The sequence below is a fragment of the Onychostruthus taczanowskii genome, unplaced genomic scaffold (genome assembly GCF_017590055.1).
Source record: "Onychostruthus taczanowskii isolate IOZ18803 unplaced genomic scaffold, ASM1759005v1 scaffold62, whole genome shotgun sequence".
NCBI lineage: Eukaryota > Metazoa > Chordata > Aves > Passeriformes > Passeridae > Onychostruthus > Onychostruthus taczanowskii.
Genome location: NW_024503901.1, coordinates 2,927,813 through 2,954,300, shown reverse-complemented (window position 1 = coordinate 2,954,300; position 26,488 = coordinate 2,927,813). Strand labels below are relative to the sequence as shown.

General features: G+C 35.7%; 1 protein-coding gene across 1 annotated transcript in view; it reads right to left on the bottom strand.

Annotated features, from left to right (window-relative positions):
* The window catches only part of UCHL3 (ubiquitin C-terminal hydrolase L3), a 41,913-nt gene that overhangs the window by 14,763 nt on the left and 662 nt on the right, over positions 1–26,488 (bottom strand). Inside the window, exons 3-6 of the mRNA XM_041419960.1 lie at positions 16,993–17,121; positions 13,776–13,932; positions 13,365–13,450; positions 12,245–12,292 (exon numbers count right to left, since the gene is read on the bottom strand). Coding sequence (XP_041275894.1) covers positions 12,245–12,292; positions 13,365–13,450; positions 13,776–13,932; positions 16,993–17,121 — 420 coding nt within the window. The remainder of the gene's footprint in view (positions 1–12,244; positions 12,293–13,364; positions 13,451–13,775; positions 13,933–16,992; positions 17,122–26,488) is intronic.

The window sequence follows — 26,488 nt, the reverse complement described above, 5'->3', positions numbered from 1 at the left end:
ACACTTCCAGGCATGAGTCATCCACACCTTCTCTGGGCAACCTTTTCCATTGCCTCACCAACCTCACAGTAAGGGATTTCTTCCTAATGTCTAATCGAAGCCCACTGTCTTTCAGTATGAAGCCATTGCCCTTAGTCCTGTCACAACAAGCCCTTGTGTAGTCTTTCTCCAGCTCTCTTGAAGACTCCCCTCAGGAGCTGCAATCTGGCCACCCTGCTATTGTCTTCCACGTCACTGATAGACTACGTAGTAGTACAGGTCTTAGAACCAATCTCTGCAGAGACCCACAAGCTAACACAGTAACTCACCACTGACACCCCACTTATCTCCTCTGAGACCTGCCAAGTTAAGGCAGGCAGAATAGAAACTGCAGCTCCTTAAGGTATGTCCCAAATGATGCATTCAGTGGAGTGACTCCATTAGGAAGTGTGAAAACCAAGCATTAGATAGCTTCTCTGAAAAAAATTATTTTCACTCTTATTAGTCAAAATAAGTCACTGTAGTGCCAGTCAAATCTACTTTCTTTGCATTATTTATTAGTTTGAAGCAACTAATCTTAGATCTCTTTTTTTTTTTTTTTTTTCTATCAAGAGTGAGACAATGAATTGGGTCTTTCTGCTCCCATATTGCTGACCTTAAAGAAGGAAGATAGGATTAGGAATTTTTCATTAAGAGCAAGCATCAAGTACAGTAGAAACTGTAAAGCTCAAAGACATGGAATGTTACCAAGTCTCAAAACTTGTCCAGAGAACACAGTTTTCCACGGGGTTGTCACAGTTTGGTTTTTCTCTTTAATTTCAAGCATTCTGATCCACCTACATCTCAGCAGCTCCTAATAAAAGAGGACAAAACTAGAAAACCTCCAATCCAAAAATGGAACTACATGAATAAAAAGGAATTCAGTAATGACAATACTTCTATAAGACAGAAAGTCTTACAATAGCTTAATGGCTATTACAGTTTACATGTACTAATGAATGGGTTTTTTTAATATTCTTCATTTGAAGAACCGATCTAAAATGAGATGTTTTATGTTTAGATAAGGTATCAGATGGCTTTAGAAACTATGTTCTTAGCTTGCTTAAGAAAATTTAAAAGATGATTGGTAAAAGATTGCTTCTAGAAATCCTCATAGTCCACACACCTTCCAATACAGGGAGGAACCTGTAAGATTAGAACCTGCTGTCATGCAGAAATTTAAGAGCTTTGCTGACTAGACAGTTCATGATACAAGGCAAGAGACACTTCTATGTTTTACAATTTTGTAAGCTGCTGCCATCATAACAGACAGGATTGATAAATCTTCCAAGAATCTGAATTATAGTATCTTTTTAGTGAGAAACAGTTAAAAAAAAAAACTGACTGAAAGCTGTTAAACTGTATACTTTTGCTCTGGAAAAAATCCTATTTTTTTAGGACTCCTGTATAATTACTGTGAAGCCATTTATAAGATTTTGAACAATACTAAATTTAAGAATTGCTTAACAGTACAACGATAGTCACAATATTGAAAGATTTTCTTCAGAGAGCCTTGTTTTAATTTTGCTACCATTTTTACCACAAATCTATACTTCTACCATTCTTCTTCATTGTACTTCTTTGTTTCTGCTAATATTGCTAAAATAATGAGAAAATATTAAAAATGTCCCTTGCCTCAATGTAATGAGACCAAGAAATACTTTAGCTTTTCAAAACTGAATTTACACCATAGAATGCCATCAAGGGCAACTAATATTTTAGTATTTCTAGTTAGCATTTGTCCTGATTTTTACTTTCATTCATTGAATATTTTTATCCTTTATTTCCTGTACTAGTGGGTCCCCTAGTGAGATCAACTAAGAGAATGAGAAACTTCCTCTCCATTGAAAATACACTTTTGCATCTGTAAGAGTAGAATTTCAGCAGACAATATATAGGAATTCTGGAAAAGCAAACTTAATACTGGATTATGGCTAATTAACAAGGCTGTAATAACCAGAAAATTCTATGCATAGTTTTAATAATAAGCACAAATTAAGCTATGTGAACTGAGGTTGTTTTAAAATGAATATTAAAAAAATTAAATTAGAATTACATGTCAATATTACTATGAAGTTAATGTTAAATACACATCTCCAAAAAAATAATACCATTCATACATTTCACATTTAATTTAAAATATGGAATACAAATCCTAACTTGAAATACTCTATTCAAACAAAATTTATTAACAGCTAGAAACTACAGAAAAGAGAGAATTAGTCTGACTTCACAAGAAGAAAAGATCACAGAAGCATATTCCTGTGCTGAAAATTGTAATAGGTCAAATATCAGAAGTGGTAAAACAAAAGCCCTGAAACAGAATTGAATGTTATTGTCATATAAACCAGTAAGCACATCAAGTTTATTGTCTGAAATGGAAAATAATACATTATAAAGAATTAAAAGCTTCAGGGAGTAGGTCCAGAAAATGTTCAGGCAATTACCATCTGCCCCAGTCCAAAATTCACTCCTATATATAGCTGTTACTAAAATCTAAGATCTAAAAGGAATCACATACAAAGTTTGTCAGGCACCAAGAGCTGTGCTTCTGCACATACCTAAAATTGCCTAAGCTTCATAGTGCCAAAGAGCTCATGGCTTGGTTCACACCCAAACCTGTCAGGTTCTAGAAACAGGGATCTGTTTGTTCATCTTGTTTCTGGAACCTAATCCAGCAAATTATTTCAGTCCACGTGTAATGCACTGAAGACCTGACAGGACAAAGCAGCATCTGGTATTGCATGACCATTTCTAAACAGAAATACATATTTTGATTAACTTGCTAGTGGCTACAAAAATTCATCTATCTGGAAACTCAGGTTTAGAGCACCCTTGCAGTGGCAGAAACAGGGATCTGTTTGTTCATCTTGTTTCTGGAACCTAATCCAGCAAATTATTTCAGTCCACGTGTAATGCACTGAAGACCTGACAGGACAAAGCAGCATCTGGTATTGCATGACCATTTCTAAACAGAAATACATATTTTGATTAACTTGCTACAAAAATTCATCTATCTGGAACTCAGGTTAGAGCACCCTTGCAGTGGGAGGTACAAGCCCATGCTACCTTCCTCTTTGGAAGCTTCCCTGCCTATCAGCTCATAAGCTGTGCTGGGACAGGGGCTTTTCTTTTTTCCTCCGTTCTGAGGTTGTGTCACTGCACTGTGTAGAAAGAAATGCCAGCTGCACTGGGACAGAGATAAAATGAGCTTTAACTGCATAACAACTTGGGAAAGAGAAGGAGACAGCATACTTTGTTTCATAGGCACAAGCCTGGGATCAGAGGCCCTGGCACATATTCTGCATCTGCCCAGTTGCATTGTTCCATAAGCATGCAGGGACTCCTCCCAACATGCTGTTCATTATACAGGTCCCATACAGTAATCCCTGGAGCAGAGATGGGAGTAGGTTAAAGCAACAATAAAATGTATAACTTTTCCAGCCAAGTGGGCAATATAAGGGTTATTACAGCTTTAAGATTATTCTCAGAGAGAGTGTATTTAGTATCTATCAATCACTTTTCCCCACCACCTTTTGAAGCTTTGTCTTAAGTAATTGCTCATTATTGAATTAAACACAATATTTTTAAAGGGTCTGTATTATAGTTAAAACTAAATGTTCTTCTTCCTTAGTCATTACCATTACTGGGGTTTTTTTTACATGTAAATTAAATCTATGTATCATACTGTCTGCAAAAAACCCTCTTCCTCCTCTTTCCTTCACAAGGGTTTTAAATTTCTCAACAGCATTTCAAGCCTATGTTGGTGGTGGTGGTGAAATCTTGAGAGACATTAAGTTCCTCCAAGATTTTATGAAAAGATAAGCAGCCAGACAGAGGAGAGGAGTCTGACAAAGAAAGAATTCCACAGAGGCAGAAGATGCTTCATGAACTCATCTCCAACATTACACCACAGAATTCACATGAACTAGAGACATTGTGTGTATTTCAACTGCAAGAAAAGCTTGTTCCAAACTAGATATTCCTTATGTGCAACAAAAACCTGACCAACATGTAAATTCTTAGGAAGTTAAGAGTCATAAACTCCAGTCCTCGCAGATCTACTGGTTTTGCCAACATTACATTTATTAACAACAATATATATTGAGACTGATATTACAGACCAAACTGGGCTACATCTGCTACCAGATCAACATCTGCACCGGTCAGTTTAGTTAGTCCTTCTGCAGCTGGTAAAAAAATATTTACAGTATTCTCCATGTAAGTTTAACCCATGATTAAAAATGGACAATATCCCAAGACCATTACTTTGCTAGACATATGGGTAAAGACAAGAAAAATGGTGAGATCAGAGTGCCCCAAAATAATCTTTCAAAAATTAGTGGCAATTTATCTCTCCCTGAAGACTTAAAATAAAGTTCTATGGTCTATGTTAGGCAAAAGTCAAGCTAGATTATCACAATGGTGACTTCTGTGATCAAAACAAAGTATAATCACCAAAAAAAGGAAGAAAATTTCAAAGGTTAGGGAGCTCTGCAAAAGCTGAATTATTTTTCTTTTCAAATAGTTTTTCCTTCATAAGTTTTTTTTCTGAAATAAATTGTACAGCATTGTTGCACATCAACATGTATTTTTTGAATGCTTCCTTGAGCATAGTCAGTTGAGGCAAAATCAATTCTCTGAGTGGTTTTATCCCACTGTCTAACTTCAGCCATATTGATAAAATGTTCCAAGTCTTAAGAATTGTATATTCTTTTAATTTTCTCCTTATAAATTAGTGATTTGATAAAGAAAAAAAAATAAAAAAAAGGAGGGAGCCAAATGATTTTCTCTTCTGCCTAAGGGCTGACTGTGAACTCAGCCACCACCTGTCACATGTGGCTATACCCTGCTGCTTGCTGTCTCTTACAGATAGTGCAAGAACAGCACAGGAAGCATTATGGATTGGAGAGATGCAAAAAACCAAACAAAAAACCAAAAACCAAACAAACTTATGGCAGCTGATTGGTAGAGATGTTGGATGCAAAACTGCAGAAACGTTTTTTCACTTGTGTTATTTATTTCTTATAAACTTGTTATTTAAATCCATGGGTGGATTTATGGGTGCGAATATCCTCTATAGTTATGTTTCATCCTAGGAATCAGAATTCCTTCATGCATATTTTATGGTTAAGCATAAGATCCAGAATAACAATTCTACTGTATTAATACCTTTTTAGCAATTTGCTCAGTATAGAAATCAGATTAAGGCATGTCTCAAACACTAACACGTTAGGTAACATGGCGATGCAATGAGTCACAGACTAACCAAGCACAATTTCTAAAACATTTCACATGATTCTCATAAGCTCTTTTTTACACTTTTGCTTTGTAGACTGTAAAAGAAAAAAGCCATAGCTAAATTTTTTAGGCAACTTCACCACCTTTACAGGAGAGACTATATGCTTGTTCTCTAATGCTAAATTAAAAATAATGTATGAAACAGTTACATAATTGATTTTATATTCTCTCAAGATGGAAATGTTTCTTTAGAAGACTATGGATTATTCAGAAGAAGCATCAAGGAATATGAGTGATTTAAGAAAAAAATCCCACCATATGCTCTTGGCAGGAGCAAAAGGGAAGCTCTTTATGTTTCTTCTCTAACAATAAATTGTAATGCCCCAGGGAACCAGAGATCTTTGAAAGTTCAAGTTTTATAGCAGTTGGGAACAGAGTGCATTGATTCTACTTAGCTCTTGCCAATGTTAACGACTGTTACTGTGATCAAAGTCTAACTTCGCGCATTCCAAGCAAGATTATAGTTCTCCAGGCACATGAAACAAGTTTACAGACTACAGTTTGCAGTTATGTTTTGAGTTAAAGAAGAAATCAAGCTGTGGTAGTGTTTTTAGAGGCTGCCAACTTCAATCCATGTTAAAAATATTCCTGATCATATTTGTGAACATAAAGTGTATGCAAGTATGCACAATGATGTGCACCAGTATTTCAGCTTTTCGTGAACATCTGAGACATGTTCTTATTTGTGTTTTTTGACTCTCTCAGTATAAACACTACTTTTGATTTTCTAAGGCTGATTTTTGAATCAATATTTTTGATAAGGGTCTAATGAGATGCAAGAATGGTGTTTCCATTTGGAAGTAGCAGCTCAGATGCTGCACCTCAGTCCATTCAATTCTGAGCCTCGTTTTGCTAGAACATACAGTTCTAGTAGCCAAAGCTGTCAGCTGGGAAATAGATGTACAAAGTGTACCAAAATAACCCAAACAGGAGGAGTTACAGAACAAAGGCAGTGTTTTCTGTGCTCTCCCTTAATAGTTGATATAGTTTATTCTGCAGTTCTGGTATTTTTTCTATCTTCCTCTTCTTAACAACAAATCTTAAACACTGTAGGTTAAACTTTGTTTAGATGGACATTCTCATCAGCCTCTAAGGAAGGGGAATGAAAATACATGAATGTAAGAGCTCTTGATTTTCTCCTAAGTATTTAGGTCATTAACTAAAATCAAAAGCTCTTATTACCCTCTAGCCAATATCCAACACAGTCCTTACTACTTGCTAACCAATATCCAGCATAGGTGTTTCAAGTGGCCATATCACTTGTGTTTATTTGCTTGATTGAAACATCATTTTGAGCCATGCTGCAGTAACACTTAAACAAGTAAACTTCCCAAAGATCACAAATCACAGTCTGCTAAGCAGTAGTGCATAAATGTTGCTAAAACTCCCCTGTCCAAAATAACTTTTACCTCCATCACAAAAGTGGTTCCATATGCCACAAGAACCACACAACATAACAGAAAGTTCACTCCAGCACTCATACTTTACATCAGAAAGTGACAGGGAAAGCCATTGGCAGCAGTTAGTGATACCTTGATGTTACACAAACAGCCTGCCAATCACTTAACAGCACAATTATTTGAGTATTTGCTGTTCACAAAAGCTGATCTAAGTCTAGTCTGTTAAACTTTCTCCTCTCTTTCCAGGAGTGTGCCTGTAACCCCTCTGTGCCAGCATTAGCTCCTACAAGGCTACAGGATCAGCTGTTTCAGGAAGCTGTTTGGGAAGCTCATGAAGTTACTGTAGGAAACTTGCCAATCCAGAATGATTTTAACAGCCACAGATACACACAGCTGGCTAAAAGTTCAGATACTATTACCAAAATAGCACTTGAACAGGAGTTAAGCAGGTCAAAGCCTTGAGAAATGCAGAAATTGAATACGAATTATTCTCCGGATCCAATTCCTTGCCTAAAGGCCAATTAATATTTTTAAAAGATTTCTGTGGCATAGCTTGCCATTTTCCTTACTGTAGTATTGAACTGTATCAAAGCATAGTTGCAGACGTACTGGATACAGATGCCAGTAATATGAGAGCAGAATAAAAGTATCTTTTACTCACATTATTATATTCACATATTAAAAAGGTAAATTATTTCAAGAATTGGATAATATTTTCTACCTGGAATAACCTCCCTGAAGCATGTAATTGTTTAATTGAGCTAAACAATTTATACTGGCTTATTTCTATACAAAGTGTGCCTTTGCATTTTCCTCCTCTGCTATTCTCCCAGGCAGCTATACAGTAACTTTATAGTATTAATGGAAATGAGGGGTAGGATACAAATAAGTTTCTTCCACAACTCCAATTTCAAAATTTATTTACTCTAGACCTGGAAGTTTCTCTCATTTAATAACTTTTTCCTGTTTTCAAAAAAATGCTCCCCTCAGATTTTCTGCTGTTACTTGCAAATAGTTACTACAATGGTTTTGAAAGTAAGGATGAGCCTCATCCTGATCACTGCTATAAATTGGTACTTTTCCTCCCTCAAATATTGCCATAACTTAGTTATAATTGATTCCTGCTGATCAGACAGCTAATGCAGATCCACAAACTACTTGTCATTTTAATATTTTTGAAGGGTTGTGGTTTTTCAAAGGGAGAGGGTGGCTTTGTTTATTTAAAAGGGTATCAGAAATGTCAAGGTGTGTGGCAGTACAGGGTATCAAAGCTTATGAACTGCTCAAGGAGGCATCAGAAGAACAAGAAGGGAAAAAAAAACAATATAAAACAAAAGGGAAAACTCAAAGATGGCTCAGCTGAAAGCAATAAAATAAGGATCAGCTTAAAAGTGTGTACCATTCTGCAAAGAACCAGGTTCTATTTTCCACATCTTAAGACATCCTAGATGTTATAAATAGAAGTCTATGCTCAGCAGAAGACTCCTGGAAGAATAAAGAGGATCTTGAGTATCTGGCACCTATTCTTCTCTCAGCAATAGCTGCAGTTCAGGAGCTGTCACACAGAAAAGAGTACACTGGATCTATGAAACTTTCAGGTAAAAACCTAGATTTTTTTTTTTTGGCAGCTTTTGATATGAAATACCTGTCATATGAGAAGGTGTAAGCTTCATCATCATAAACTTCAACAGAAATACTGTCACAGGAATCTTATATTAATGGCCCTCATTATGGTACTTGAACACACGACCAGAATCAAACCACCCTTGAAGCCAACAAGACACTTCTTCTGTGGAACCATTCCCAGATCCTACTACTTGTTACCAAAGTAATTTCAAACAGACCTACATTATTTACACAGAAGTATCCATAAAAAGTACCCATAAGACTGCATTAGCTTTTTATTGGCTCTACTAGCAGTAAAGTGAGACATGGAGCCACACAACCCAGAAGTATTAACAGAACCTGCTCCAAAACCTGGCCTGAAGGATTAAGTGCAAATTTACAACCCTTTTAATTAGCACACTTGAAATAAATTATCAAAATGAAAACTGCTTAACAGTTCTTGAAAATTTAATCTCCTTGAATGAAAAAAAAAAATCTTTGATTTTTAAGAAAAGTGGTCGGGTTTTTTTTAACTAAACAAATTAATCACAGCTGTCAAACTTGGGAAGCTTGTTAAAGCACCCATCAAGGCAGAACATTGTATAGTTTTCAGCTTCACTCCACTTGCTTAGCAATTCATCCTCATGTTCAGCCAAATAGATCCAGCAGTAATGATACATACCAGAAGCAAACTGATCACTGGAAATTCCAGCAGTCTGGAATCTAGAAGCCCATTACAAATAATATCTTGCCTAGTGTGGGGGCATTTTCCCCATGAGAAGAGCTCTTTAACACATACAAAATTTAGGAGGAAAAAAAAAATCTGATTACAGATTATACTAAAACAGAAAAATTGTGACCAACAGACAGGATGACAAAATACACAGATATTAGGAAGATAGTACTGCTTTATGCTATTCTGATTTTTATTTCTAGCTAGACTTGCTTTATTTTGAGGTTTGAAATACTTATGTACATGAAACAGAAAAAAGCAGAAAATGTATTAGCATATTGTAAAAACTAAGCAGTCACTTAGATTATAAAAACAGTCTGTGGAGATATAGCAAGATTGTCAAGGGCAGTAAAAAAATTAAAGACTTTACTCAGAAGTATTAAAGATTGAATCCTCAAACATCTGAAACATCAGAACCCAGGAAAAAAAAAAAAAACCCAAACCCACCAAACTGTATTATCAGAAGAGAACCTGTCAGTACTCTGTGCTGTTTTTAAGCCTTCTGCAGCTCATGATTCCAGAAAATTTAACTTTATCTTGATTGTAAGAGGATGGTTTTTTTATGGTGAAAGGAAAACATCCTTCCTTCCTAAACAAATCCGTGGAATTGTCTGCTATCCATCCCACTTTTGGAAGTAACTCTGTCTAACACAGGTAAGTTTTAGCACAGATAAGAGTTTCTAAAAATGTGAGTGAACAGTAGTATGCAATACCTATCTAAGGCACAGAACTACCCATACAGAAGGCTTTTCTCATGAAGAACACAAGCCAAGTTAATCATCCTAAGAAAAAGTAGGCCTGCATGTTTTCTTAATCTTTACATCTGTAAGAGACCTAGAAAAGATCTGTGAAGACCTAGAAAGTGCTTTTGTTCACAAAGCACTAACTATACAGCACTTACTATCATTAAGCAACTAAATAAGTCACTTTTCTCAAAGGAGAGATTTCTATGGAACATGCTTTGACTATTTGGACAGTGGGGGGGTGCATGGAGGTCAAAAACCAGTCATAGGAAGGCAAGCTTGTTCCTTTCCAGTGCTCCTAATGGAACTTTAAATTCTCAGAAAGTAATCCTAACAAACAATGACTATGCAGGAGGAATAGGATCCTCTTCTTTCTTTCCCAAAAGGTGCTAGAAATCCTCAGCTTATCCCACAGGACAAGTCAACAACCTCCTATGACCTGCATATTGTAACTTCAGCACCTGCAAGATGATGCTATTTTATCACTCCCTCCAACCCCTACATGCAGGGTACACAGTGACATTTAAAATGTACCCATGGAAGGAAAAAGAGATTAATTCACTTTATCTCTCAGTTACACTTCTCAGCATATTCATGTTTCGTATTTTGTTTCACTTAAAAGGAATTTTACTTTAAAGTAAAGCAAGTCCTTAGGTACCAGTGAATGGGGAGGCCTTGCTGCCTTGTTTAACTAGGATTAAGGACAGGATTTCCAGGCAATTTGATGTTCCAGTAACAAAACTTGTTTGTTTCTTCCCTCCTTGGCTGATGGATGAGAACTATTCCGAAAAAAGGATCCTGGGAAATGTATTCAGTCTTTGTACTATTTCAACTTTGGAAACAAAAAGACAGGAAAAAAGTCTAAGGAATATCCATATTGAATTATTTACAGTTAGAGTTATACAAAATGGAATAATAAATAATTGGCAAGGAAACTAGCTATTCAATATCTGTGTTTAGGCATGGTTGCTAAGACAATCTTGTAATTTTTTTATTATGAAAAGAAGTCTTCATCTTTCCACGCAATTATTAATCTTTTGTATTATGGTTATCTTGATCAGGAAACAAATTATTTAGTGGAAGTTCAAGAAGTTAACTGTCCATTATTAGGAGATTCCATTGTCACTTAGGTGCTTCCTGAATCTTCACGAAGACTCTCAAAACAAGCAGCCCCTGTATTTTCTTTCTCAGTCATTCCATAAGATCTGCCAGAAGAATGCAGAGACAGATCGTTCCCTACATGAACCTCACAGTACATCAATATAACTAAAGAAGTTTCTCTTTCACAAGGATCTTAGGAAAAGATTCAGTCTTCAGCAATTTGTTGGGACAATCACTTTCTGAGCTGGTCAAGAATATCTAGAAATGAACTCATTTAGAAAAAACAAAACAGACCAGATTTTTGAGTCTCTTACTTAGAAAACGAAAAAAACCACAAATTTGTTCTGATGCTTCTTCTTGAAATATAGAGCCTTGACTAATTTGGGGAGCAAGATAAGAAGAGAGAGTGGTGTGGTTTTTAAAATAAAATACTACAAAGGAAGCTGAATATTTATAACAGAAATAGTTAAACCAATTCTCATCCTTTCCATTTCCAGACAGGGCAAGGAGGAGCAGAAAGGACTGCTTTGCTTTCTCTTACATTGTATAGAAGACACTGCACACAAAAAAAAAAAAAAAAGTCACCTACTGCACTTCAAAAAGAGAGAATGGATGAGTCACTAGAGCCAGAGCCAAACATAGAAGTGTCTCTCTTTTTGTCAAACAAAGCAATGCTAGCATCAATACAATCTTTTTTTTTTTCCCAAAAAATCTGAACCGGAAAGATGGAAAACTGACTTAGTATGACTGAAACAGAAAAATGTTGAATGTTCAAGTTTATGGTTATTTCAGGGTTCTTTTGTCAGCTATCAGGTTGTTTCTTCCATATAACAATCTGTTGGGGCATAAATGCTTATAAATCTATGTATGAATGAGAATTTATCTGAATTTGTATACAAACAGCACACCCACAACTGCAAACCAACTACTGGACTACTTCTTTTCTTGAACTACAACTTTCCCAATGCTCATAAAATATTCGATACACTTGTATGGTTACTATGAATCTTACAGTCTTACCTACAAATGTGCAACATGAAAACCTCAAGTTTCTGTCTGTTTTACTCTGAAATGAAGCTTAGAAAGATCTTTCATGTTACATTAGAGCTAAAAAAACCTAATGCAAACAACCCCCACCACCAAAACCCACTAACAAAAAGCCCCCAAGCTTCAAGTTTGGTTTCCCCGCAGCAATGCCACTTAATTTTGGACTAATGACACAATTCTGAAAATCAAGCAATAATCTCAATTTCACTGTAAACCTTTAACATGTGATTGCTTTCATGTCAATTATATTCAACTCAAAGTAGTTATAAACAAAGACTTTTTAAAAAAATGGATACCTCAGTCTGACCTTCATGGGCACTGGATTCATGAGTGACACGAATAGCCTAAAATTAAAATATATTTCAATCAGACTTTAAATGAGAGACTTTCAGTGTTGTAGAACCATTCTTGCCTTCATTTTATCAATTACATAGATGTAACTATTTTTGTTCAGCGCTTATAATAAATAAGAAAGTTAATAAACAAATAATCTCCACCTCCAAGGATCTCAGACCACTCTTACATCATAACAATCAATTCAGGTCAAATATCTGAGAGTTTGTAATGGCACTTTTACACAAAGAAAACATTTTTTTTACCCATCACTGTGAGCAGAAAAAATAATTTAGATAGAAGTTCCGATCAGTCATTTTGTGTCCAACATTTCCATAGAAAATGTCATCAATCTCTGCTGTTTCTGTTTGTTACTACTTCCTTTAGCCAGATGTTAACACTCATATTCCTAAGGGCTTCACAATATGCTCTGACTTAAAAATCATCATGGTTTTCATTTTGAGAGAGGACCATCATCACCACCAGGAGCAACAGCACTGTTCTCCATCCACCACTGGCCAGATGTTTTTGCCACATCTTTTCAAACAGCACTAATGATGTGGCTAACCACATTATCAGCTAGCTCATCTCATGGTTTAGGATGGTAGGGGAAGGAGATCGCATTTCAGCCAAATCAGCTCTTTGTGTGCCTCAACTGCTAAAAGCATGGAGGTATGACCAGAAGGCACAAATTAAAAGAGGCAGCAAAAGGACTACGCTTTCAGCAATAGCTCCAGATCAGCTTAAACTGACCATTAAACTATATCCTGAACCCATAAAATGAAAAGATTATGCACACATTTCTCATGCATTTCAAAGTAATTTTAAACTAAGCCAGAGAATTAATACGGATGAGAACATTGACAAAATCCATTCTGCTGACTGAGCTATGGTCAGGCAGGAATACTCTAAAACACCAAAGCAGAGTTTCCTTTGTAGCAACTGTCTGATCACAAGCTCACGGCGATCAAAGAAATCAAATTTGTTTAGCTGCTTCACCAAGTCAATCCCCAAGGACAGTACCTGCTCATGCAAGCAATTCTTACACCATTTTAAATAAAAGTAAAAACACACGATACTAACTTCGTAAGTTTCTAGGTATTTGGCCCTCTCTTCAGGAGTCATAGATAATGAATCTTCTAAGAACTTTTTCAGTGAAGAATTAGTTTCTTAAAAAAAATGTAAAAAGACATAATTAGTGTCATGTTTTAATTCCAACTTCATTCACAGCTTACAGAACCCAACAAAAGATGTGAAGATAGAATTGCACTGTATTTTTAAGACACAGAAGGCTGACTGCACTTTGCAATGTTTCAAGTGCTTTAGTTCATGAATTAGTATAAAATAATAATTTTGTAATTATAGGTAAAAATGCACTCCTTCAGCCTTTATGAATGGTTATATTCAGAGAAAATAGTACAAAACACACCCTTCCCTCTATGGCTTCCCACAGCTGAGGAAAAAAAGGGAAAAGCCAAACAAAAAAAACCTTACCAAAGTTCATTTTATCTCTGTTGTTTGCAATAGCATGAATTAGCCCAATTGTCCCACAAGCATTGTTAATGGTCTGCTTCATGAAATACACTGATGATTTGACATCTTGTCCCTTAGCTTTTATCCTCTCTTCTTCTTCTGTTCTGAAGGTTTCATACTAGAAGAAAAGTTAAAGTCACAAATAGTTACAGTTATTTCACAAATAGTACAAATAGCTACATCATTCAAGACAAAACAATTTATAAAATACAACAGCTAATTAATACTGCCATTTGAAATGTTTAACACATGTGGTCCAACAAGTATATGTAAACTTATCTGAACTGCTCTATACTGTTTCTTAACCCAATGCCTTCACACTTGAAAGATCGTTTTGAGTATGTGTTATCTAAAACAACTTTAAAAATTTTCCAAGTGTTTCCTTGATCTGAGCTCATGCCACCATCTCGCTTCAATGCAACTAAAGGCTCTTTAAGGACAGAAGTGTCCAAGTGCTAAAGAAAACCAATACTTCAGGTGATTAATCATCATGAAGCATTCTTTAAAAATTCTACTGTTACATTTCATTTTTCCCAGGAATTTAAACAAAGATCTATATAACACCCAAGGCATCAAAACAAGCCCTTCTGAAGCAATATTCATAAAGTAAACTTTTATATTCTGTAGCAAAGAGAATTTGCTTTGACAGAAAAATCTAGAGTATTTGTTTTAAAAAGGTCATATTTGACTAAAACCTGTTATACTGTGAAATAGTGTTCAGTTTTTTTTGTTTCTGGCTGTGATTTTTTGGTTCTTTTGGGGGAGTGGTGTTATGTTTTTTTGACTGGATGTGTTTGAGGTTTTTATTTTCTTTTGGTAAATTTTAATTTCAGACAGAAAAAGAAAGGAATAAATCCACAAATGTTCCAGTTAATGCTTCTTCCTTTGCCTCTTTTACTAGGTACTTTTGCAGACAAAAAAAAAAAAAAAACCCAGAATTTTGCAGTAGATGGGCTTTTTATATAGCATGATGAAAGTGAAGTAAGAATGCAAAATGTTACCAAGGAACTCTTCCTGCAAACTCCTGAGAAATTTCCCTTGGGCTGTCTGTACTGTCAGTGACACACAAAACCAAAAAACTTCCAGCATCATATTCCACTTTTGTAGGTTGTCTCAATGTTCTGAATAGGCTAAGTAATAGCAAGAGCATCATAAACCATTTTAATTTGGTTTATCTACAAGCTAACAAAAATAGCCTTAATTGAGATAAAAATTTCATAGAATTTAATTGGACAAAAATTTCAGACTTAGAGTGGTGAACAATACAGCTGCCATTCATTTCCTCCCAACCAAAATAAAATCCACAGAAAAAATAAATATGTAAGTGCTGAGAATACCAAAAATACAATTTTGAGAAAGGGATAGACCAGATCATCTCAACAGATTCCTCCTAACCTAAGCTATATCCCATAATTTAGATTAATTTGGATCTATTCGTTCATTAGGCCCAAAATGCCAACACCCACAATACTGACATTGTCTACAACATACTATGCAGACGAAGAAAGCCATTGACCTTTAAAGTGTACAACAATCCTAAAATTATCTAAACGCTAACAAGAGTAGCTTGCCCTGAAAGCAAGTTCTAGGAAACTGATATACAGGAACCACAAAACCGCTGAACTTCCAGACAGAAGAACAGACAGACATGTGAGAAAAGTGTTTACAAAGGGAGCAAGACTGATAGGCACTTTCATAAATGTAGAAACAGCCAAGAAACAAATAAAACATAAATTAAATAAACGTGTAATTTAACAGGCCATTTTGAAAAGGAGGCTGAGGAGGGAAAAACTACTCTAGAAATACAAAATAATGCTCAAGTGTCTTGTGGAGTTCACAGTGCCCAACAAAAGCTTCAGAACACTGGGAGCTCCCGTGAAACATTCACTGTTCACACAGCCAGGCTAAACAGCTGATAGAAACACTTGTGTCCCTGATGTTTCAGAAGGATTAACATGCTGAACACTTGGCTGGTGCTCAGATTTGACTGATTGATGCAACAGAGCAAATATTGTTTCTCTGGTTTTGTTTGTCATATGTTTCTTTAGGATCAAATTGGATACACCTTCTGGAATAAGAGCAAGGTTCTTTCCTATGGGATAATGCTCCCATAGCATGATTCAAAAAAAGGTTTGCACAAGCAGAGAGTCAAAAGAAAAGTGACAGTCAGACCTGTACCTCAAACAGCCAGACAGAAATGACAGCACACAGAAAACAATGCCTCAAAGGTGACAGAAAGGACATTTCCTGAGGACAGATGAGTTGAAAGTTTTGATTAAGCTCAAAACTATCAAGGTGGCTGAAATCAAACTTGAAAAGTACTGCCTGCATAGCTGTTTTGGAGAAACTGAGAATGCAGAGCTTTACAGGACATAATGTGTAGGAAGCCTGACCGATCACTCCTGTCTATTTGAACACCTTGTGCTTAGAAGTTAAGTTTCAATAGCTAAGTGATTTGTCCTTATCTGCTACATATTCTTTTTGAGAGACATATTAAAAGAATGAATTGTGGACAGATTCACTTCAACCTTTTTGGCTGATCTTATCACAATCATGTAATACTGTTATAAATTGAAAGATCAATATGAATCACACTACATAAAAGCATGTGATGACACAAAATAAGCACACTGAAGATTTAACCGAAGTCCAACATAGTGAAAGATGGAGTGGAAATTGTCTTTCATCTAAATAGTACATCCCATCTGTCCAAGAAGTGAAAGCCACATCAATACTCATGACTGAACTGAAAGTGGATTGAAGTCTGAAGGGTTGTCAGTGTAACAGGACAAAAAAACTCCAAAAGAAGTTGCATATTGTCCTACACTTGTCTCATTTTCCTTATGCTACTGGAGCTTTCTACTAAAATTAGCAAATTGAGCCATTTCACAGTGCTTATTATAAAAAATACCTTAAATTGCCTGTAATAAAAAAGTGTGAGGCATATTTCTCTGTGCTTCTACATTAGCTTTTCATATTCTGATTTGAAAAGAAATCAGAAATGTACATGCAAGGTTTTTGTGAAGCATTTTTTGTGTTATTTTTAATGAAGAAGTCTCTTGAAAAAAGCTTGAGTCTCATCTTGATTCTAGTATGACACCAAAGTACAAGATTTAAGCTTTCAATCCCATTTCACGTATGACAAAAGCAATTAACTGATTATTAAATAAACATTTACCTTTTCTGTTATTGGAAAGAGAAGTAGTACTGCACATACAGGTCTTGGCACCATGCTAAGCAGTTCTGGTTCCATACCATAAACATCTACAAATTGCCAGTCAGGATGTATACCCAACTGTTTCAGGAACTGGAAAAGAAAAAAAAAACAACAACAAATGCATAATATTAAACAAGAACACTCAAACACCTATCTTTTCAGAAGCATAACAGAGCAGCCACAATGTGACATACATTAAAACAACCTATGCTTTCTACAATTTAAGGAAAATAAAAGAGATAAATATTTTAATAAATAAGGCTGAATAAATCACACACAAACACACACAAAACCCCATGTTTTATGTATTTAAATAGTATTTATGGAAGGGAAGTGGAAACACTCCCAACACAATTTACTGAAGCATCAAAGCATTTCAACCATTTAAAAAGAGTTCTGTCACAAAACAGAAGATTTTGTGAATCTAATGTTACTGAATATTCATGTTAACTAGAAATCATCAGAGCCATCAGTCAGAGCACATATGAACAACCTTATGGCATTATTTGACTCCATATGGTATTATTAGACTCCACGACTTCAGAATACCTGGCACCAGTGCTCATATTGGAGCTCCTACAAGCAAAAAGACATTAGGAGCAAAACCACACAAGATGCACACTTTAGTAAGTGTAGCTTTTACAAGAAAAATCCCTTCAAACTATGATGGAGTAATATATTTTGAAGACTGGACGCTCACTTTTTAATTGGATATTCTTCTACTCAAGTAAACTAGGCATCACAACAACAGCTGCAGTATTAATAACCACAGAGACGGTCAAAGATAATTTGAAATATTTCCACTGTCAGTCTGGAAGAACCTAACTGATTTCAGGAACTGTTGTTGCTGTACACAGTGACCATTCACAATTATATGAAAAGCTAATTATACACTGTGGCATATACAGATCTTTAAATGAACATGAGGAAAAGGGGAAGTGTTAAGCATTTAGTAACTGATGAAACAGAAGACAATTCTATTCTAACCTTTTATATTGTGGAGATAATTACCACTTTGTGGTAATTCACTTTGTGAATAGCAAAAAAAAAAGGCAAAGAGAAGGGACTACATGTATGTGTGCATTAAAATATTAATTAATAAGTACTTCCAGTACTTCTCTTATTAAGCCAGCAATTAATCTATCATTTTTATTGCAAGAAAAGTAACACAACTGAAAAAAAATCTGTTTTCCATTCCAGTATCACTTGATATTTTGCAATATTCTGTGAAATAAGGGTACAAACACCCAAAAATAAAAAAAGACCTCACAAACCAGAAAGAACAGTGATAAAGAATCCCACTAAGTTACTGGACAAATAAGTGGTTTAGAGTCTCTTGTCCTTTTCTACACCACTGGGGAAAAGAAAAATCAACAAGCAACCAAACAACCAACTAATAAAAATAAAACCAACCCCTTTAAACCCAAAGTCAACAAAATGCTAACTAAACCCAAGAATGGTATATTTGAACTCCTGAATTAAGAATTTAACAGAACTAAACTCCATTGATACAGGGCACCTTTCATTATTCATGCTACTATATCATCTAGAAACTTTACAATCTGAGAAATTGTAACTTCCAGCAAACAATGAGAGTGACAATGAAAAATGATGGACAGCACTAAAGAGAACAGCAAGATCATAGGCTTAGAATGGCAAGCAGTGATCTTAACACACAACCCGCCTAACAACTCTACTGTAGAATCATAAACCAAAAATAAAATACTAAGGACAGATTCAAAATAGGCAAAGAAGATATCTCTTATATGCATCAAGAGGGTTTCATTCAGGCCTGGAAAAAAAGATAGAAATATCCTTCTGAAAATTATTAACTAGATTGTAAAAACTGTGCAGAGTAAGTCCCTGTGTAAGAGAGAGTGACAGATGGGTAACAGATGAACAATAGATGGCTGGATGGGAAGACAAAGTCATTCCTGTTTTAGGACAGCAGGAAGTTCAGTATGCTTTTTAGACAACGTCACTGTCTAAAAAGGTGAGAGATCTCTGCTGTTTTCCTTTTCAATTATTTAGGGATTATCCAAGCAATTTTATTCTACAAGTATCTACTGTTAAAGAACAGTTAGGGTTCTTTGAGGACTCACTCATTTTCAGTTGTTCACTTTCTCTTAACTAACTGGTGCTACGTATGCAAAACAACATAAAATAGCAGCTTCATATTTTTCTGGATCTGCAGAAGAGAGTATCAGAATCTTTTTCTCAGACACTGCTTATCACACTGCTGACAAATCTTAATTTATAGGTCTTTGAGCTTTCACCTTATAAAAGAAAAAATTCTTGATTCTTGGCTATATTACAGAAGTCTTAGAGGAGCTCAGGAAGAACAACAACAGCAGCACAAAACCCCCCACACGTCTGTATCTAGTATTCAGTTTTTCACAACTTTATTTTTACAGATTGTTGTCACAGTTTTGCTTGTCTCTTTTCTTTGTCTTAAAACATGAGCTCAGGAAGAACAACAACAGCAGCACAAAACCCCCCACACGTCTGTATCTAGTATTCAGTTTTTCACAACTTTATTTTTACAGATTGTTGTCACAGTTTTGGTTGTCTCTTTTCTTCTTGTCTTAAAACACCTTGCTGAAAAACACTTTCTGGTTTTTCACTGGTCCAGCTAGCTAGTAGACAAAAAGCCACTTTAGAAACTATTTTACACCCCTCAACCTTATCTGCACGTCCTATGAATTTGTCCTTCTTGTTCCAGTATTCCAGAAGGCCCTTCTTTCTCACCTGACTACTACTGTTTATAACTAGCTAAGGGAGAGCAAAGAGAAGATGGATACAGACTCAGCAGCGCAGAGTAAAACACCAAGAAACAAGAGGCTGAAACACAGGGAAATGTAACTTGGTAAGGAAGGCATTTAAAAATAAATTTTAAAATAAAAGACATACTAAAACACTAGCACAAACTGTCCAGGAGACTGTGGAGTTCGTCTTGAGAAATTCAGAACTTGACAGGTCGCTGAGCAACTTGTTTTGAACACAGTATGGTTGGTCTTGCAGAACTCAAAAGCCCCCTCCAGCCTATCTCATTCTATTCTAAATGATCATAATTTGTAAATCTGTATGTCTAAATGTTGGCTAATAGCAAAAACATTACAATAGGCACTTCTAGGCACTCTACCTACGCAGCATGTGGTACAAGCTATTCTGTTTTCATTGCTGGTACCAGCCTACTAAATGAAAAAAGCACAGAGCAGTTATCTTTAATATGAGTTTAGAATCCTACTTCTGCCAACACAGTTACAGAGCCAGTAGGATTTGATCTATCAGGTTTATGGACATGCAGAAAGGGTAAGTGGGGTAAGACAATGTAAGGGTGAAATTTATTATAAACTTATGCAGTAAATGCACAATTGAAATACTGTCTAAGCAGCCACTGTGCTTTTCTACTCTGTTACTTGCATGTAAAAACAAAATGAGGACAAAAACTGAAACAAAATAGGAGCTTGACATTTAAGTGCAACTGAAGTTGCACAGCTTCTGCAAATAGTTCAGGAACATCACATTTTAAATACTAAGGCATTATACTCAAGACCTCGATTTTTCCACATTTTACTGTGGTATTTATATAAAAGTTGGAACCATGAAAACATAAAACTGGCAAAATGCACAAACATTTCCAGACTCTCAGATGCAGAAGTCAAGAGAGCTTCAGTGAGAAGAACCAACTGTTGCCATCCTCTTCTAAGCACAAATATAAACCAAACACCCACAGCATCTACATTTTATTGTACTTCTGATGAATGCGTTAAAGCATCTCTCTATCACAATGAAACCACAGTTAAGACTTTCCTCTGCAAAAATGAAGTGTTCTTATGGCTTTAGGAAACTGACAGGACAACATATAAATAAACCAATTAAGACAATCAATACTGTCTAACTTTTTCATTAAAGCACAAGAATTTTTGGCACTTTATTGAATTGAAAGCATTTTTCCCCTAAATTGTAGTAAGACATTGGGTAAAATGTAACATTGAATAATCATCAAGAAAGGGAAAATTATTCATTTCTTAAAGTGTCCAATTCTTATTAATCTATATTAAAAATACAAATGCACAAGATGCTTTTAATTCTTTACACATTTCTAGAAGCATGTTACAAAACCAAGTCTATTTGAGAAGTGAAATCCCTTTATAGAAATAAGGAAACCACCCGAACAATATTTTACTGTTGGAGCATTATAAGGATATATTTCTTCATTCTTTCATCATGATGTTTATGGAATTAAAATGAAGGAACAATTTTTCAGTATATTTTAGAGACACCATCATTTCAGTCACATGTAGCAGCTGTAACTTTAGTTCTGTACAGCAGATCAAAAAGCACCAGGAGGGTAGAGATATCTGGAACTTACATAAGCTGTGTTATTCTTCTTTACCAACTACTCCTCACTTAGAATGGCCACAGTATGATCTTGTTCAAACAAGAGATGACCCATTATAATAGACTTTCTTGGGAAACTCAAAATTTATTACAATTCTGTAATATCCTCAGGTTCTGTACTTTGGGACACCATAATAAAGTTCAAAGAATACAGCCCATCGCAATTTTTTTTCAAAAACATGAGAAAACTTACATCCCCAAAATTCTTATCCTTCCAGTTGTGTTCACTACTTTATGATGTCTAGAAGAGCAACCCTGACTCACAGTTAGTGCTGCTGTTCTTCAAAATGAGAGGTATATATTTTTCACATACTCATAAAGCAGTTTTGTAATGTAACGCTCAGTATGCCCAGGCACTGCTGTACATATTCAACCAGGGCATCCCACAGGGAGCAATGCAAAAAAAGCACTCAGAAATGTGGATGAACCAGCTGACTCAGGCTTCCTCCGAAACCAGTGAGCAAGAGCTTTAAAATGCTTCCAGCAGAGTCCTGAGGTGTTGATACCGAGACACTGATTCAAAACAGAATACTGTGCTATTCTGTGAAAAACATTTAACAGACCTGTTTGCATGATCTAAAAAGTTACGCATAACAGAAATGAGCTGGATCAATCTACTCTTCTAAATAAGCTGTTATATACATTTCTTTTTTTACAGTTTACTGAAACAACCACTAGATTCTACTAGTTCTGCTGGTCCTTTAAACAAGCAAAATGTCAAAGAGGGAAAAAGCATTTCAGTGCAGCAAGATAACATATAAGGTACAAATAAATGTCACCTGTTTTCCCCTTTGTCTTCAAGACAGTAAGGGTTTCCTTGTAACAGAAACTAAGAAACTGAGCAAAAATTATCATAAGAAGGACAAGAAGAGGCAAATTCATGTAGAGTAATGAAATACATGTTTTTCATAGCTTTCAATTACTGAAGAACGTACCAAGACTGAGCTAAGGCAATCTTTCAACTATTCATATAAATGCTACTCTAAACCCCAAAACAAGTGACAATTTTTCCTGTGCAACATATTTACCTATTTAAACTCAGTCAGAGGGCTACATAGTTGGAGATATCTTAACCTAGAAGAAGCCATTCACAAAGTGCTCTCACAGTGGTCACCTACAATTCCTTCATCCTTGTGCTTATTCTTTGCTATGCAGCATCACAGGCTCAACATTCCCCCTTTGCTGGCTCTGTGAAAGGCTTTCTGGGATATTGGTTTTACAGAAAGACACAAACTAAATCCTGGTTTTCAACTTTCTAAGGCTACATGAGTAATAACAGGCTGTTTTCCAAGCATGTATATACTATCTCTGCTATTCTTCACTCTGCTTACCACAAAAGAGTTAAACTCCACTCCCTCACTTAAAAAAAAAAACAAAAACAAAAACAAAATGGAAGCTTTGCTCGGCATTTTAGGAGGACATCTGTGTTTCTCCATAACCAACATCCTTTCACACTAAGACAGTACCTCAGTACCTCATCTATGAGGTACTCCCAATGCACTTCATTTGCGTGCACCACATTTTCAATTACTTTGATCACTATGGCTTTTCCTTGGGAAAGCTTGTGGGATAGAGTTTCAGAGTCCAGGAAATTAAAAGATCTTTTAGGAAGACTAAGGCCTGCTTCCAAGATACTTAATTCTTCTCTGTATTTGCCTGACACCCTGAAGAGAGGTGTTCCATAAATGGATAAAGACTGGCTGTATCCAGTTTCTGCCATTTGTTCTATGCTTTATGAGCTTTATTGTCCCCATAACTTTCAAGTCACAGCTGTCAATGGTGTTCATGAGCCAAAATAATTTTCTTGATGCAGCTGACTCTCAATACGTTAATGGCTTAAAAAACTCAAAAGCCCAAACCCCCCCAAAAAGTACGATCAAAGGCCTACAAATAATGCTGGAAGATAACTAAGAACCAGCAGCTAAGCCCTATGGAGCAAAAGAAACTCAAGCCATAGCCAACACTCAGTAGTCAAACTCTGAAGCCGGTGCTTGAGCTTCACAGTCAGATGCACTCAATTATCTGGATCCAACGAAGGCATGAGTGGACATGTTATCTTACTCAGGAAGCAGGGGTATTTCTTAGAATGTTGAAGATGAAGAAAGGGAAGAGAGAACAAAAAAAAAGGTGGGACATCACAAAAAATATCCACCCACAGTTTTTGTTTATCTACATGTCCTAGACAATCAGTTGTGGGTTGCAAGCCAGACTGAAGCAACATTATGAGAAAGAACAATCAGCTTGTGTTCTGATCTCTTCACTCCAAAAAATTTACATGCAGTCTTGATTTTTTTTTTTAGAAGAAATTGGGAAAAAGATACACAAACATCATATCTATGGTAATTGATAAACACAATTTTCTTGCTTTCTCTCAGGAAAATCCCATAAGATACCCAGGAAGGAGGGTAGCACTGGTCATGTCAGGCCCCCACCAAAGGAAGGTCAAAGAGAAGAAACCATTCCCTGTCATCACTGTACACAAAATGGAGCTTTGTAAATGCTGAATCATCAACTCTTTCTGCATCAGAGGTAGACAACAATTCATTCTGTCAGACTGTAAAAGTGAAGGAGAAAAAAAGTACTGTGACAATACCATAGCACTGTGTGGTGCATTTGACTCTTGACTTCAGTCATTGCAACCAGCACTGTGTGCTGCATTGAATGACTGCCTTCTCTCTTGAAAACATCACTACAGACACGTCGCACGTTTCCACTGCCACTGGAAATCTCTAAAGCTAAGAAAGAATACTCCTGTTTACCCTCAGCAGCCAGTTTCTGAATCTTCAAATAATTTTAACACATATGTACAAAGAAAGGTTCTATACAGATTAGGGATTTACAAATTTCTGGACACTTTCAGATAGAGAAATCTGAGCTATTTTTGAAAGACTTCACATACCTCTGACTGAGAAATACCCTTTTTTTCCATTATCATCTGCATTTCTACCACAAAGTCTGAAAGCCTTAAATTTACAGCCTATATTTCAAAACCACAGAAGACACAGTATTGTAAGAACATACTAAAAGCAAATGAATCTGCATTTAGTACACTTCCTTACTAATTACTGATTACAAGGGGAATAAAATTATTGGTAAAAAAACCAAAACAGCATAAGCACTTGATGATAGTTCTAATTACAATTTAACAGTAAGAATCTATGCATCTTACAGGTCACCGGAATTTTTTTTTTGTTTAAGATTTCACTACCATACCTAGCAATAATTTTAACACTCACAAAAGTAGTATGCATAAAAGATAGTCTAACACTCAACTAAAAAAATCCAAGTAACGAACAACAAACGCCAAGAAGAAACATTTGGCACTTGGCTAGATACATATATTTAATACATGCTAAATACATGTATTAAATGACTACCAGACATGAATATTGCAGTTTGTAGAGGCAGACCATAGGGTTTTTTAATGCTAAAGATTTCTAAAATGTTTTACAGAGCACAGCACAGAGTACTACAAGAAATGCCCATCCTTGCAATTAACTCAACAGGATTTTCCAAAAATTAGTTACCAACTTCATTAGAATTTCAAATTACCATTATTGTTGTTTTAAACACAAGCAGGATATGAATAACTTATGACTAACAGCCCTGTTGCTACACAGTTCACCACTGTACTGATGAGATTAAAAGAACAACGATTAATAATGCAAGGTGCATTCATATTCAACACCCACCTGTTTATTATTTTTTAATATACATCTCTCAGTCTAGATAACAATCCTGCTCAGTCAAGACTGGTAGTGAAGGAGGAAGACTAATTGGTTTCAAGTGGCCTTTTCTACACAGAAACAGTAACAAGAAAATCCTTGTGGAGTACAAATTCCTATTATCCATGATCATCTACAACAGCTACATCCATCACCAATGTGCAAAAGAGATGAATTTTAAACACACTTAAAATTGTACATTTGGCATTCCTTTAGGATTTTCTCCATACAACATAAACACACAGGGATACAAGATATTTCAGATGAAAGAATGTCACTATTTTCTCCTTCTCAATTTCTACTTTAAAGGTGATCTTAATTTGTACCATGATGAGCTCATCTCACCATCTGGAAAGTCAGAATCAAAAGTTAGATAATTAGAAATTCTTGCTAGTTATTTATTCACTTATTTTCTTCCAAACTGGAATTTACTCTCTGAATTTCAAAATTAAAAAGAGGAAACTATAGCATGTGTTCAAGATAGGCTCCCAGGAAAGGCCGTCAATTTGATCTCAGGAGACTGGGATTATAGACTTCTCAAATTGCTCCACAGCAGCAATACTGTATTTGCCCTAGGAAACTATAACACACAAAATGACCCAGTATCAAATAACCCTTCACTCTTCTGCAGATGTAGTTTGTATATTAAAGCAACCACAACAAAAAACCCAAACATTCTTCACACACAGAAATCTCCAGTTTCCAAAATATTTCAACAGTATAGTTTTAAGAATACAGTTTTGCTGCTGGAACTTTCAGAGTCCTTTGGCTTAAACACCATCTTTAACATTACCAATAGGCCTGCTGAAATCAACATTAACGCCATGCTCAAAATTGTCACTGAGAACACGACGCAGGGTTAGAGTATATGTGATTTCTTTCCAGACAGAGCTTATTTAGTGGGAGCATTGTTTCATGTACTAGAACAAGCTTCCTTTCTCTAGCGTGGGTTCTACCACACCAACAAAAACAGCAACAACCAATTAGGCACATATTGTCATTAATAAGCAGAAAATTGCAAATACGGTAAAATTACATTATTTTTTTATGGTCAGCCAAAGAAGTATGAGACTACAACACAGTGATGCAAGCAGATCCATACATGTGCCCAAAGCCATGTACAGCTCCACACCTGGCACATGTTATATATAAATTAATGTTTTAACCACTAATTAATGAATTAAAACCCACCTTGAAAAACATCAAGAGATTTCATTACAGTAATAGCCAGGCCGTAACTATTCTCTTTTTACTGTTCATTTTTCTTTCATATAGTATCTTTAAGGGAGAGGTTCCAGTACGGTCCGACATGAGGAGACCGAGCGCAG